The sequence below is a fragment of the Gavia stellata genome, chromosome 27 (genome assembly GCF_030936135.1).
Source record: "Gavia stellata isolate bGavSte3 chromosome 27, bGavSte3.hap2, whole genome shotgun sequence".
Lineage (NCBI taxonomy): Eukaryota > Metazoa > Chordata > Aves > Gaviiformes > Gaviidae > Gavia > Gavia stellata.
Window position 1 is genome coordinate 5,222,047 of NC_082620.1, and position 12,911 is coordinate 5,234,957.

A 12,911-nucleotide genomic window follows, 5' to 3' on the forward strand; every position below is an offset into this window, starting at 1 on the left:
TGTTGATCAGGTTTTTTTTTCTGGAAACTCAGCTCTTTGGATGTTACGAAGGAGGCTCAAGATTATATGGAACTGAAATTTCATCAGCAAATGGATGAAATTAGCTGTTATTTTTAATACATTGAGGTTCATGTGCAGGAAAACAAAGTCATTTTTAGTGTGGTTTATACTGCAGAGCACTTGGCTTTATAGACTGCCACAATCCGTTCTGTGGCATTCATCACCAGAAAACTGAGATGCTAATAAAATAGACGGGAAGATGGCATGGCATGACACGTGGTATCCAAAATCCACCGTATCATGAAGCGCGCCAGTGTGATAGACCACAGTGCCTCGTGTGAAATGGGCACTTTTTGTTCTGTGAGGTTCCCTGTCCGTTTACGGTATCACTTTTATTGAAAAAGTGAACCCTGTTTTATAAAAAAGCAGCATACTTACAGATGCACAAGCTATTTAAAACCTGAGTTGGCAAAAGTCAGGAAGTGAAAGTGAAGACTGCTTTGTACCAGGTCTTACAGATGTGCTTTCTTTCCACAGCTGCATGAGTCCCGTGCAGAGCACAGAGCTTTGCTTTCCATTTCCCAGTTTTTGGCAAGCTCTGCAGCTCTTGACCACTTGCTGAATGTTGTGCCCGGTCATTCGCAGAAGTGCCATGGCTCTGGAGCTGTGCTGGCTTTCTTACTGTGGGCTTGTCCCATCTAAAACCTAGATTCAACAGTGTTTCGGCTTTAAAGAAGCATATTTTATGTATGTTTATAATACACACACGCACACACACACACGTGTATATATGCACGCATGTCTGTATTTTGCTGTAAACGTCATCATAGCAATCTAAGTTGCCATTTTACCTGTTTCCTCCTGTAAGTTCTACGGTGGCTTTCAAAAGTCAGTGCACAAACCTGTCATAGAGGGATTATTTACTGGGAGATCTGTATAAAGCTGGCTTTCAGTGGGAACTGATTTTTATTATAGTCTCACTAAGAATTTTCTGTAGGGCCAGTGACTTGGCTTTTCCCGTCTATCTTGATTCAGTTGTCTGCATATATTTCTTAGTAGAAATCACTTAGACTTACTTAACAGAAGTAAATTTGAGTAATTTACTTACAGCTTTTAAAAGTCTCTGAATCATGCTGCCGGAAGCAGGATGAACACAGGGCATTCCTGTGCACCAAAGAGTTTACAGTCTGAGTTAAGACCAGAGGGAAGAAGCAATATAAGGAAAAACCAGTATTGTTAGGGGGTGGCCCTAGGGTAGAAGGGGTCTGACCATTGTCGGATGTACTTATGGATTGGCTGAGAGATGTCAATAGCTAAAGTGAGCAGCAGTAAGAAAGTAATCTTGCTATTTTTATGTGAAGCAGAATTCTGTTCTAAAACTTGAGCCTTTTGACATGAGAAAAACCAGAAATTTTTTTCCTCTTGTTAATCAGGTTTTGTTATAACTCTGTATCGCTAGTGACAAATTAGTTCATATCTTGTTGCTCTTCAGTAATTCTATCTTGTTCCCTGTTCAGTTCCTCAGTCTTGGGAAAAGTCCAAGAATGATAGTCCTCGTTGAAATGTTTTCTGACAGTGATTAAGCATAGGTCGAGCAGCGTGGATGCTTCTAGAGAGTGGGATGCAAATGGCTCGGGATAAATTCTGGGTAGGAAGGAGAAGCAGGAGATAATCAATGTACAGAATCGTATTTTGGTTGTCGCTATTGTAAAACTTTTGAGGATCTGTAAAATCCTGTGATGTTAATCGATAGCTTTGAAGCTTTGGTTTGCTCAGCACCTTGTTTAGAAAAACTGCCTCTTGTCTGTGTAGGGAAGTTTGCCTGGAAATTGTTCGTTCTTTTGGGTCTAGGAAGATAATTCAGTTTTTGTCATCCCAGCAATATGTCTTTTTCTTTCAGATCACTTTCGGAAGATGTAGAGCAGGCTCCTGACTAGTGCTTCAGTTCTTAAAATCCCACTGTACTTTGAAGATAGGACAGGCTATAAATCTACAGTGTGCTAAATGTTTTCTATCAAGAGTTAAGAGGCGGCGATTCTCATGGGTTCATTGTTGAATGTTTTTTTTTCAGTGTAGTTGTTTTTCTCCCTCACCCTGATTTAAATATCTACTGTCTACTTCAGACAGCTTTTGATCATACAGATACCGAATTTATGGTAGAAAATAAGGTACGCTGTAGGCTGTGACCAGGTGAAACAGTAATATCAACTTAGACGTTCCTAGTTGCTTTTATGTACTCCTGTAGCTATCTGTAGAGGTTTTGTTTCTTTTCCATACTTGTTTTCCAACAACATGGTGATCTTTGCAGTGCGATAAAAATGAAGAGAATTTTCTGGATGGCTAAACTTGACATGCCATGGCTTTCAGTCCCTCCTGTATGTTAGTTTTTCCAGTTGGTTTTACTAATCTGAACAAAATATGCTGCTTAAAATACAACTCCTTTTGAAAAATGTTTTGTTGGGGCTTTTTAAAGTTTTCCTTGGAATTTCTAATGTAAAAAATATTTTTTAAAGTTAATCAAAAAAAGATTTAGTGCTTTATAGGCTCAGACATTATGTGGGAGAAGTTTAGGAAGGAAGGGGAAAGCATACTTGTTTAAATGCTGTTTCTTCTACTAATAAAATCCCAATTACCCTTCAGGTTGTTTAAATTTCACTTCATATGTCAACAGTAAAAATAATTAGGCATAGGACATCTCATGTGGCCCCCTTTAGTGGTTTTTCTCCAATATCAGATCACTGCTAATTCTGCTGAATGATCTATTTGTCTTCTTTATTTTTTAGCTACATGAAAGTAACTATGATGCTGGAAAAGCCCTGCAGCGCTTGGTGAAGAAACCTGTGCCAAAACTGATTGAGAAGTGTTGGACTGAAGATGAAGTGGTAGGGAAATGAATTATTCCCTTGAGCCTTATAGTTCATGTTGCTTCTCTTGCTTTTTCCTTTTTTCTTTTTTTTCTAAAGAGGTTATCTGTATGGGAAAGAGGGGCAAATAATTTGCTGCACAGGATAAATTTTTGCACAATTCTGAGTTAGCGGGCCCTCGTTTGATAAACAGAACTTTGATAGACTGGGGAAAATACCTTTCTAATAGAGTAAGAGAGGGGAAGACCAAGTGACTGTTCTTGAGAGGATGCTGTAGGGTAAATGAAGAGCTGCAAAACTTCTGGACTTTAAATTTCACTTTCATTTTCACCTCCAAGAAGGCTGACTGCATCCATTAATTGGAGTAGGACAAGATGTGAAACACGTACAGAGTATTGTCCCTGGTTTTTTCCTGCTGGTATTGGAGAAGGCTTACAGTGTCAGCTCAGGTTGGCTAATGGGGGGTTGGATATCAATGTTTCTCCTAAACAGAGTTTGAGATTAAGTCCCTTCTTCCCCTCGTATGGAATATTAGAAAGTGTTTACTGGCACAGTTCTTGATGGATGAATCTTTGACAGAGAGCAGACCAGAAGTAGATTATCTGAAAGCTGGGATTTAGCCACGTCATCCACATTTTACTTTGAAGTATGTAGAAATTGTCAGGCGCCAAAACTGTACTGAAAACAGTGCATCCATCTTATATGTAGCTCCTAAAGTAATGTACGGACATGATGAATTTGGGGCATGCAGTAAATAGGCAGTGCAGTATCGTGTCCTCACAGTTACGAACCTGGAATCGCTGAGGGCTTTGGGCTCGTGCGGTTTGACAGCCTGGTACGCTGCCAGTCTCACCAGTTTACCCAGCTTCGTAGTGGCGGGGCTGGCTCTTCCATATGGCCGCTGTCTCAGCCTGCGCAGGTCGGCAGTCTTTCTAGGGTTGGGGTTGTAGTGCGGGCAGGGAAGGAACGTGTAAGCGTGTCATTCTTTCCTTCAGACAGAGGCTGAGGTTTTTGGTGTATATGGCTTCGGATTGAAATGTTACTCTTGTTACTAACCTGCTCAAAGATACTGCTCTGCAGTCTGGTGAGTGGAAAAAAAATAGTGTTGACCTGAGAAAGACATCTCTTCAGAAAAGCTCCAGTTGGCAGAGAGGGTGTGCTGCTGGGAAAGCACTTCACACTCAAATGGACCGCATTTCTTTTTATTTCTGGGTACTTTTCCAGAATTTGGGGGAGATGATATCTGTATGAGAATGAGTGAAGCAAAGGTGCTTCTTGTGGTTTGTTCTGCAGCTTAATTGCTGCAATTGTGAGGTTTCTGCTGGCTTAATTTTTTTTTATACTTATGATATAATGCAACTGTGCTTATTAAACATTTTCTATAGGGTTGTAAACCAAAGTAAATCATGTGAAGTTGGGAGCAAATTATAGGTTCTTAATTTGCTGACACCTTGTAAACAAACAGATTCTTAAATATTGCGTTAAAGCAAGATGCATTTTCTGGCAGCATTTAGAATCCAAATGCTGCTGCATTACAGCCCTTTGTTTGTCAGACCTTGCAGCTTAAGCTAGCACACAAGTACTTGACTGTTAAAAAAAAAAAATCAAAACTCGTGCGTTTTCCGTACCCAGGAGAAATGCTGAACAAGTTCACTTGGATTCCATCCTAAAAATATTTTGCGTTTTAATGCTGATTTATGTGAAATGTAACATGTGAGAAGACAGTCTCTTTAGCAAGCTGACTAGGCACGTCTGGTTTTGTGAAAATGGAAAAATGTTAAATTTCCTAGCTCAATAATTAGGCTGCAGCGTGCACTGAAATAGAAAATCAGATGATTGGAAGTTAGTTATGATAAAATATTTATCACAGAAGAACTTCAGACTTGCTTATGGTTTTTGCCTTTCACTGTTGGAAAAGCCTCTTCTCTCTTGTCTACCATATTGTAATAAACAGGCATAGAAATTCAACTTATGTATACTTACTAAGTATATAAATGAAAAAAATCCGATACGGTGCAAGAGAGCATTGCTCAGGTAAAAGTGACAAGAGAAGTTTTTTCTTTTTTCCTTTTGAATGAATGAATTTTTAAGCTAGTTAGTTAATTGGTAAAGTATTTGAAGAAGTAAATAAAAATAAACATTTTGTGGTCTTGTTAAGCTACTGATAAAGTTGCAATGGTGCTATAATAGAGAACTGATTAATCATGGGAGAAACTTTTGTGGTCTCTCAGCATTTTTTAATTATTCAGACAATGGCTGGAGAGACTTTTTTCAAGCTCAAGTTTCTCCAGAAGTCTTTCAGGGAGTTATTCCAATGAATTATGCGTGCTTGATCTCTCCTTATGTAAACCGTTTTGCAAGAGCTAGGTTTAGGGGTAGGCCAGGCCATATAAACCTGTATTAACGTAGGCTTGTTCTGAAATCCAACAAAGAACCTGTGTGGTAAGGAGACTGCCTGAAGTCGTAGCGTGAAAGAGGATCATGTGCTAACACCGGCAGCAAAGCGAAGGAGAGGATGAGTAAAAACCCTACAACAGTTTCCTCAGAAGTTTTACAGTTATCTTGTTGTAAAAGGGAGTTTTGTTTAGGGAACCGACTGTCGGAACGAATACTTCAAGTGCTCTGCCCTGTGTTTAGTCCGTTTGTATTCATATTGTTTTAACCTCCGTATTCTCTGTGTACATTCTTTCCTCCATTCATGGTTAAATTGTGCAGTGCCAACACCTCTTTCTGTGTAGATTTTTTTCCAGTCTCCTTGTTGTTTTCCCATCAGCTGCACTGTGCTGTGAATGCCGTAGCTGCTGCAGCTCAGGGGCTTTTTGATGAGCGGTCCCTGTTAAATGATAGAGAATAGAGCCTTGCGAATAAGAACAGCAAAGTTTATTGAAAAGTGAAACATTGCTCCAAAAGCGCAAACTCTGTGAGTACAGAATAGCGATCATTGACTCTAGAAATCATTGTCGGTCTCAGCTCATTTTATCGTATTTGTTCTTGTTCTGTTCCATCCAAGTTTCCAGACACATTTGGCAGCCCTCCAGCCTCAGCAGAGCCAAAGATCAAACTGTGCTCTTATTTATAGACAGCTAAGCTCCACCTGTAGCGTGTTTGTCCCTGGCAGTTTGTAGAAAACTCCAGATTAAAGCAGCCGTACTGCACTTCTGAGCATTTCCGAGGCTTTGCAAGGGAAGTTTCCTTACTGTTGGCTCTGCGAAACTGAGGAGAACTCTGTCTACGTGATGCACAGGCTGCTACAGCTGCATAGGAACTCCCCAACAAAGCGTTTTTCGGAAAACACTGGTATGGCAAACCCAAAGTCTGGCCAAAACAATTACATTTGGGTGAGAGCCTTATTGGGTGTCCCCCTGTCTCACGATGGCAAGTGACGAGCAGGAGGAAGCCTCTAGTAATGTGGCTGGCCGATAATCCGAGAGATGCTTCTAAGGGAAGTCAAGAGCCAGGTCCAAGCTGTGTCCCGGTTTGTGCTGGACTTGGAATTAATCTTTTCTTGTGGCCCAGCAAATATCTATTTAATTTTTACAACTTGTATAAATAAGCAGATAGCACAGCAGGTACGAAGCTTTGGTTAGTTAACCTCCTTATCCGAGAAAGGTTCTGAGGCATGTGACCAACGGAAATAATGTAGATCATGGCTTTTGCTGCCTCAGTTTTTCCATTCCTGCCTTTCTAATCCCATAACCATATTCTGCCTCCGCCATGCCTTTGGACCCCACAGAAGTCATGCTCCCCCTTTGTTATTCCTAAGTTTCTGCCAGAATTTTAAGATGCGCATCAGAAAAGTGCTGTTACAGGGAAGATGTACAAGTTGATTTTGTTGTGCGTGTGGCAGCAGTGCTGTGTCCAGCACGGGTCTCTGTAGTATTCAGTAGTATTTGTGATTTAACACAGTGTGTATAACTCAAATTTATTGAAAATTTATTTATGTATAAAGCTTTTAACTTTCTCTGCGGACTCTCTGTTGCCCAAAGATAAAGGCTTTCCTGTTAATTAAAACAGCTTTGTTGCCTGTGACCAAGCTGTCAAGTAAGAGCTGCTTTGCAGTGATCAGAACTGATTAAAATAAAGGATGGAAGTTACGTTATTTTTACTACTGACGATGTGGTTACAGAGGTTTAGATCAAATTAAACAGAGGATAAAATTTGCCAGCGATGGAATTAAATGGAAGGCTCTGTAAATACGAAGATGGAGGTTTGTTCTCTCCCTTGCGTTTCTAAACCTATGGGTATTTTTAAACCTTTTTTCTTCCAGTATGTAAATTCAGAGGCATACTGTGAAAACCAGTCTTCCATGCTGCCTAATAAAAGTGGCTGAAGAAACTTCTTTACTGATGCATCCGGACGCAGCCCTAAGAGCAGCTGTTTCCTGTTTATAAAGGCTTATGCTACACCTGACAACATCAATTTCCAGCAATGATTTGGTGGGGGGGTTGGTTTCTCTTGTAATGCTCATGAATTCACTGCTGTGGGCAAATTTGTCGAGCAGTTGTCCTACATAATGCCATCTTTAAGCACTTTCTAAGCACGCAGGCTATAGACCAACATTCAGCAGCATCACCTGGTGGAACCCTGTTAGTGTTAGGCTGCAGTTTCAAATAGGAAGCGGTGCAGTTCGGAGTAGATGCGTTATTTGGGAAGAAGCCGTGGAGCAAGTCCTCTGTTTTGACACGGCTGGTGGCAGTGCCCCCTTACAAGCTTCCTACCATGAATGCCATTTCTGACGTGCGGCGTGATGCTCGCTGCTCGAGCAAAGTCAGTGTAGCTGGGAAAGGGGGACTGACTTGGCCATTGGGCACGTGTTCCATGTGATAGCTTTCGCTAATACGAAATTAGAGTAACCTCTTTTCCCTTTTTATTTTCTTCAGCCATCTTTCCTAGTCTCCTTGCGCCCTGGTGGCACCCAGTCTCTACAGCACTGGTTTTGTCATTCTGCGTGCAATGGTAGGTTGTAGGGAGAAGGTGTAGTTAGTATTTGTCTTACTTTCAACGCATTGAGAAAACAAAGATGCTTCATTCGAACTCAGCAGGGGGTTGTCAGAGTGAAGAAGTGAGCTCTACTCTGCATCTCATGGTCACCTCTAAAAATACCTCCTTCAGTCTTTGACGGAGTACGGGCGTTTTCGATGCAAGCAATCGGAAATCCCTAATAAGAACAGAATGGTGCTGGTCAAGTCTCCCTGTCCAGTTGGAAATATTTCAAAACTGACATTGAAATTGTATTTTGAAACATTCAGACTTAAGAGTTTGTTGTCCACGGGGAGTAAGTACAACAAACCTGAAACTGAGTGCCTATATTTAAACTCTGGGGCTTGCCCTGCTGCTTTGCTTTCCACAGATTCCAAATCTGGAAACTATGATCATGAGCTTCTTTCAGTTTAGGTAAAACTGAACACCCATATTTCCTGGTGTGGTTTCAGTGGAAATATTTCACCAGAAAAATTGTCCTTACAGAGTTTCCACCTGTCTTGGGACAAAATCTTCTCTGCAAAATTATACTTTCAGTGATGCTCAGTACAATTCTGACCCTGCACTTGCTCCAGGGCCAAAAATGAGCTTATTGTGCATGCTTCCGTCTCAGATAAATAACCTATCAAATGGCTGTCACTTACAAAGGATGCAATGTTCATCTTCCGTTTTGTTAATGTAATGAAAAGGTTTTCAATTCTGGTATGCCTCATGGTTTGGAAATTGTGAAGGGAAGAGACTCGTTTTGGCTGTTCTTCCCATGACAGTCCTGCTGATTTGATCTTACTTTTTTGTCTCTTTATTCAGAATGTGCTTTTTTCTGTCTTTTTATCAAAAGTACTAACAAAATCAATACAGCTTAGAGAAGAGAGAAATACAAATCAGAACTAAAAGAACCTCTAGTTTATTAGGTTTTTAATTAAACATGATGAACACATTTTAAATAACACAAAGGCCTCAGGCTGAGCTGCATCTAATCGAAACAGATTAAGTCACCCGTCCACACTTGGGTAGTTATTAATTCTGTTTAGTTATGCATGCTCGCTGAAGGCAGAGTTCACTGCTGCTGTGCTGCAGTTTATTGCACAGGGATGCTTTTGCTGCATGGAATTGCGCTCCTAATTAGCATTCAGGTGTTGATTATGAAGAACACTGGCGAGGCTAATTGAACCACCTTTGAAATTCAGGGCTCTGTCTTCCAAAGTTACGGAGAATCTGGGTGAAAGAGTAGTTTTGCATTATTTCTTGGGCGCTTCCTCCTTTTTCTTCTACACTTGGTCCCATCTTTTCAGAGATGTTACATTCTCAAAAAGAAATCGCTAAGTGTTCCTTAGGAAGAAGGTTTTTTTTTTACTTGTGCATCTCCATGCAGAGCTGTCGATGACACACTGTGACATTCTTGACAACTAGCTTTTATCATGAAATATGCTGCCCTTTAAATATTTTACATTGCTTTTGATGTAGAGTGGTTGAGGTAAACAACCTAGATTCAAACAACCTCTTAAATTTATGTGCAGGGATAATTAATCCTTGCTGGCGATAAACCTTAATTGGCCATGTACGTGGATTTACAAGTTCATAAATTTTAAAATATCCACACCTGGCTTCAGCTTAAAGCTCATTTTTCATAAAATACAAGTGGAGATCCTCCTGCCAAAAATGACAAGATACAGCAAACTAATTTCCTAACATGTTTGCAAGTATTTGTAATCCAGTGTAGCTGGTCAAGAAATTACTTATGCAAAATACACATACTTATTTGCTTGGCTTCTTTGCCTAGAATCATCTTCAGATGTCTCTTGTCTGCCCTTTTTGGAGTATCTGCTTATGAAAACATTGTTTTCATTGCTCACTCCTTTGAAGCCAGGCTTTTCAGATGTGCTGGAAGACAGAGCTGCTTACTGGGGCAAAAATACTATGAATTTTATTTACTATTTATATGGCAGCTATAGAAAATGTAATTCATAGCAAAATTGAAACAGAGCCTGTGGAATAGTCGGGGAGGAAAAGGGATATTTGAAAAGGAGGCTGGCGTTGCAGGGCTGCATTTGAGTAATTGAATGGGCTTACAAGGTTAAGATACCAGTTACTGCTTAGTGTTAATTTTCTGTCCACAAAAAGTAAATATTACAGCTTCATAGTAGAGTGACAGTTCCTACTAAATTAACGTTTTCTGGACCTTTAGAAGTTAAGCCATCTGATGCCATTTGCAAGTGTGTTAATCAGGAACAGTTGAAAATTAACTGACCATTGAAAGAAAACAAAAACCAAACCAGCAAACACAAATTGCCATGGTATAGCAGGACCTTTATTTTAAGAAGAATAAATAAGATTTTAGTTTAAGAAAGAGTGGGAATGTACAGTCTTGTCTGTAGCTTATCCTAAGAACTTAGAGTGTAGAAGAACCATCAGTCCTCACAGTAAAAAGTAACTGATGAAGGATGAAATTATTCTGCCTGGGGGGAAAAAAGTTATTGAAAAGTTGCGTAAAATTACAGTTACTTAGCAGTTGACAGGTTTACAAAATTATAAGGTGCAGTACAGCTAGAAAGTATAAGTTGTAGTATGGCTGGAAAAGGTGAATTTAGTTTAAAGACAGGTTTCTAGACAAAAGATAACAGTCTTTTTGGTTGTGATTAACTTGCACCAGTCTTTGATCCAAGCCCTTGTTTAAAGGGATCAATATTGCACATACAGCACTGAGTTTATTGTCAGGTCCTTTCGGAAATAAGACAGTGAATTAAAAATCAATTATACGTGCAGAAAAGTTTGTGTAGGGCAATCAATTTTGTCCTTTTAGTTTGCAGAAAGATTCCATTGTTTAACCAGCTGTGAAGAGGAATGAATTTTAAAAGCCTCCAGCAAATGAGATAGCCAAATGGGGCGGGGGGAGTAGATTAAAAAAAAAATTATTTCGGCATTTCATGTTCAGCAAAGGCTGCCTTCAGGGATAAATCTATAAATCCTGTCACTGACCTTGGCTTCAAAATGGGTGATTTCACTGCTTTTGCTAATCTTGATCTTTCCACAGCTGCCAGATAAGTTAGTCTTTTCTTAACAATATCATTTTTCCTATTTGCTTTGTTTAACCGCCATATGTTTCTTGATTCATCGTCTTTCTGCCTTCGTGTGGAATATTTTTATCTATTAAGCACTTACCATATTGCTGATCCCAAAAAATAATACGACAAATATTTACACTGGCCAGTTGCCACAGCTTAGAAGGCTATTTCTGTGTGGGGACGGGAAGCTAAACTCTAAACTCCAAGTTTCACTCCAGTATAAACTAAAGAATTTGTAGGAGCTTTCAGAAGCTGGCGTTTTGTTTTGTTTTCTAGAAAACGGTTTGTAATAGAGAGACGGAAGCACATACACGTAGTTCACTGTTGCCAAGGGGAAAGAATCTGCTGCTTGAAAGATTAATAAATACGACAGCAGTTGATTGTTGAAACCATGTTTTTCATCTCATTTTCAAGGGCATCTTAAAAATGGAGATCACTTACACTTCCTAGCATTCTCGATCATCTTTCTGCGTTCATTTAAAAATGAGAACAAGGCACTGGGGGACTTGAGAGATTGCATTCGTTCTCCCATAGGGCAAAGTGGTTATTTTATAAATGAAGAGGGCCAAAAAAGCTATCCTTCGTAGTTTCTTAGCAACAGGGCTGGAGTCAGTTTTAATGTCCGTGTACATCTTACAAGTTCTATGTATAGAAGCGTGAGCTGTGCAGCTCAGCAGTATTGCAACTGAAACAAAGGCTCTTCACCCTAGGCTTGTGCAGGGGAAGAAAATAAACCAAGCGTGCCAATATGCTGCATGGACTTGTCTTTTTTCCTTCTCCCCATCAGATGAGTCAGTGACACAGTTGCTGTCCTCAATACTCTGACCTTTTTATTCAGATTTTATCTGCTAAGAGATCCGGAATCTGGTTTAAATAGAACATCATTCTATATCCTGTTCTTCTCCAAAAGGAAACTGAGTCATGACATTACAACAGTACGAGCATCTGGAGAGTGCAGGGATCATCAGCGTCCTGGGAGTTTCTAGGGTTATTGCTTTTGCCGTAGCAAGCACAGAACCAAGGGAGTGATTGGAAGTGGTCATCTCTTGTGATCCTGGTCAAACTTTTTGTGCCCTCTATCTGTCTTTTTTGGGGGGGGAGGCGTCTTGCTCTAATTTTCAAAAGATACTGTGGATCAAAGCTATCTTGCTTACCTTCCACTGACCTAATTACTCTCCACTTCTTTGTATGTAACTTAATTTCCAAATTCTGAAACTTAATTGTTTTAAAATTAATCCATATTTGTTAACAGTACGGTTGACTTTTGAAAGACTGATGGTGTTAATAAGATAGGTTTCCCAGTTCCCTTCCCATTCTGAATGCAAATGTAATAAATAGGCTTTAGATAGATTTCTGGCTCACGCTCCTTGGTGGATGTTATCCCAACACCCCAACATCTAGGACTGTATGTTTGTTTATGCTTTCGAAAGCAATTTTGTAATTTAACTATAAGAAATGTTGGTTAGCTGTCTGTTTTCAGCAGCTTTTTTTTAGTTTGTTTTGGATATGCTATAAATAGTGTGATTTAAATTAAGGTTTGCCTTTTCTAATGGTTAGGGAGGGGTGACTGGTTTATTGGCTTGTATCGATAGCAACATCCAGAGCTCTTGGTTTGATTCCAAATTATTTCAATAGTCCTGGCGTTTCGGTAGCTTGGTTGAGTTTATCTGTCTTGCAGGTTTTAAGAAATTCAAATTAGTCTACGGGATCCTTAATACCTGAAAGTGCTATTATAATGTTAATAAATAATGGTGAAGTGCTTTGATATTTTTCCATGTTAAGTGTATGATAGAAATCTCCAGCATCTTTCCAAGTAATTTTGGCTTAGTCTAAGTTGAGATAGGTAAAAAAAGTGTTCCGTTTTGGAATACTTTAGTTGGAATTGCACTTTATTAAATACGTAGAGCCCAGGAATGGATTACTTGCTATGGAAAATCGCGATTTTGTTTTGAGAGTTGTTTGCTGTCTAAACCATGGGAAATGGCAATTTGCTGTTCCTAACAAG

At 39.6% G+C, this 12,911-nt stretch overlaps 1 protein-coding gene across 2 annotated transcripts in view; it reads left to right on the forward strand.

Annotated features, from left to right (window-relative positions):
• Positions 1–12,911, forward strand: part of RERE (arginine-glutamic acid dipeptide repeats) — a 178,106-nt gene that overhangs the window by 92,508 nt on the left and 72,687 nt on the right. For both annotated transcript variants that reach the window (XM_059829833.1, XM_059829834.1), the window contains exon 9: positions 2,784–2,882. In XM_059829833.1, the coding sequence (XP_059685816.1) occupies positions 2,784–2,882 (99 nt within the window). The remainder of the gene's footprint in view (positions 1–2,783; positions 2,883–12,911) is intronic.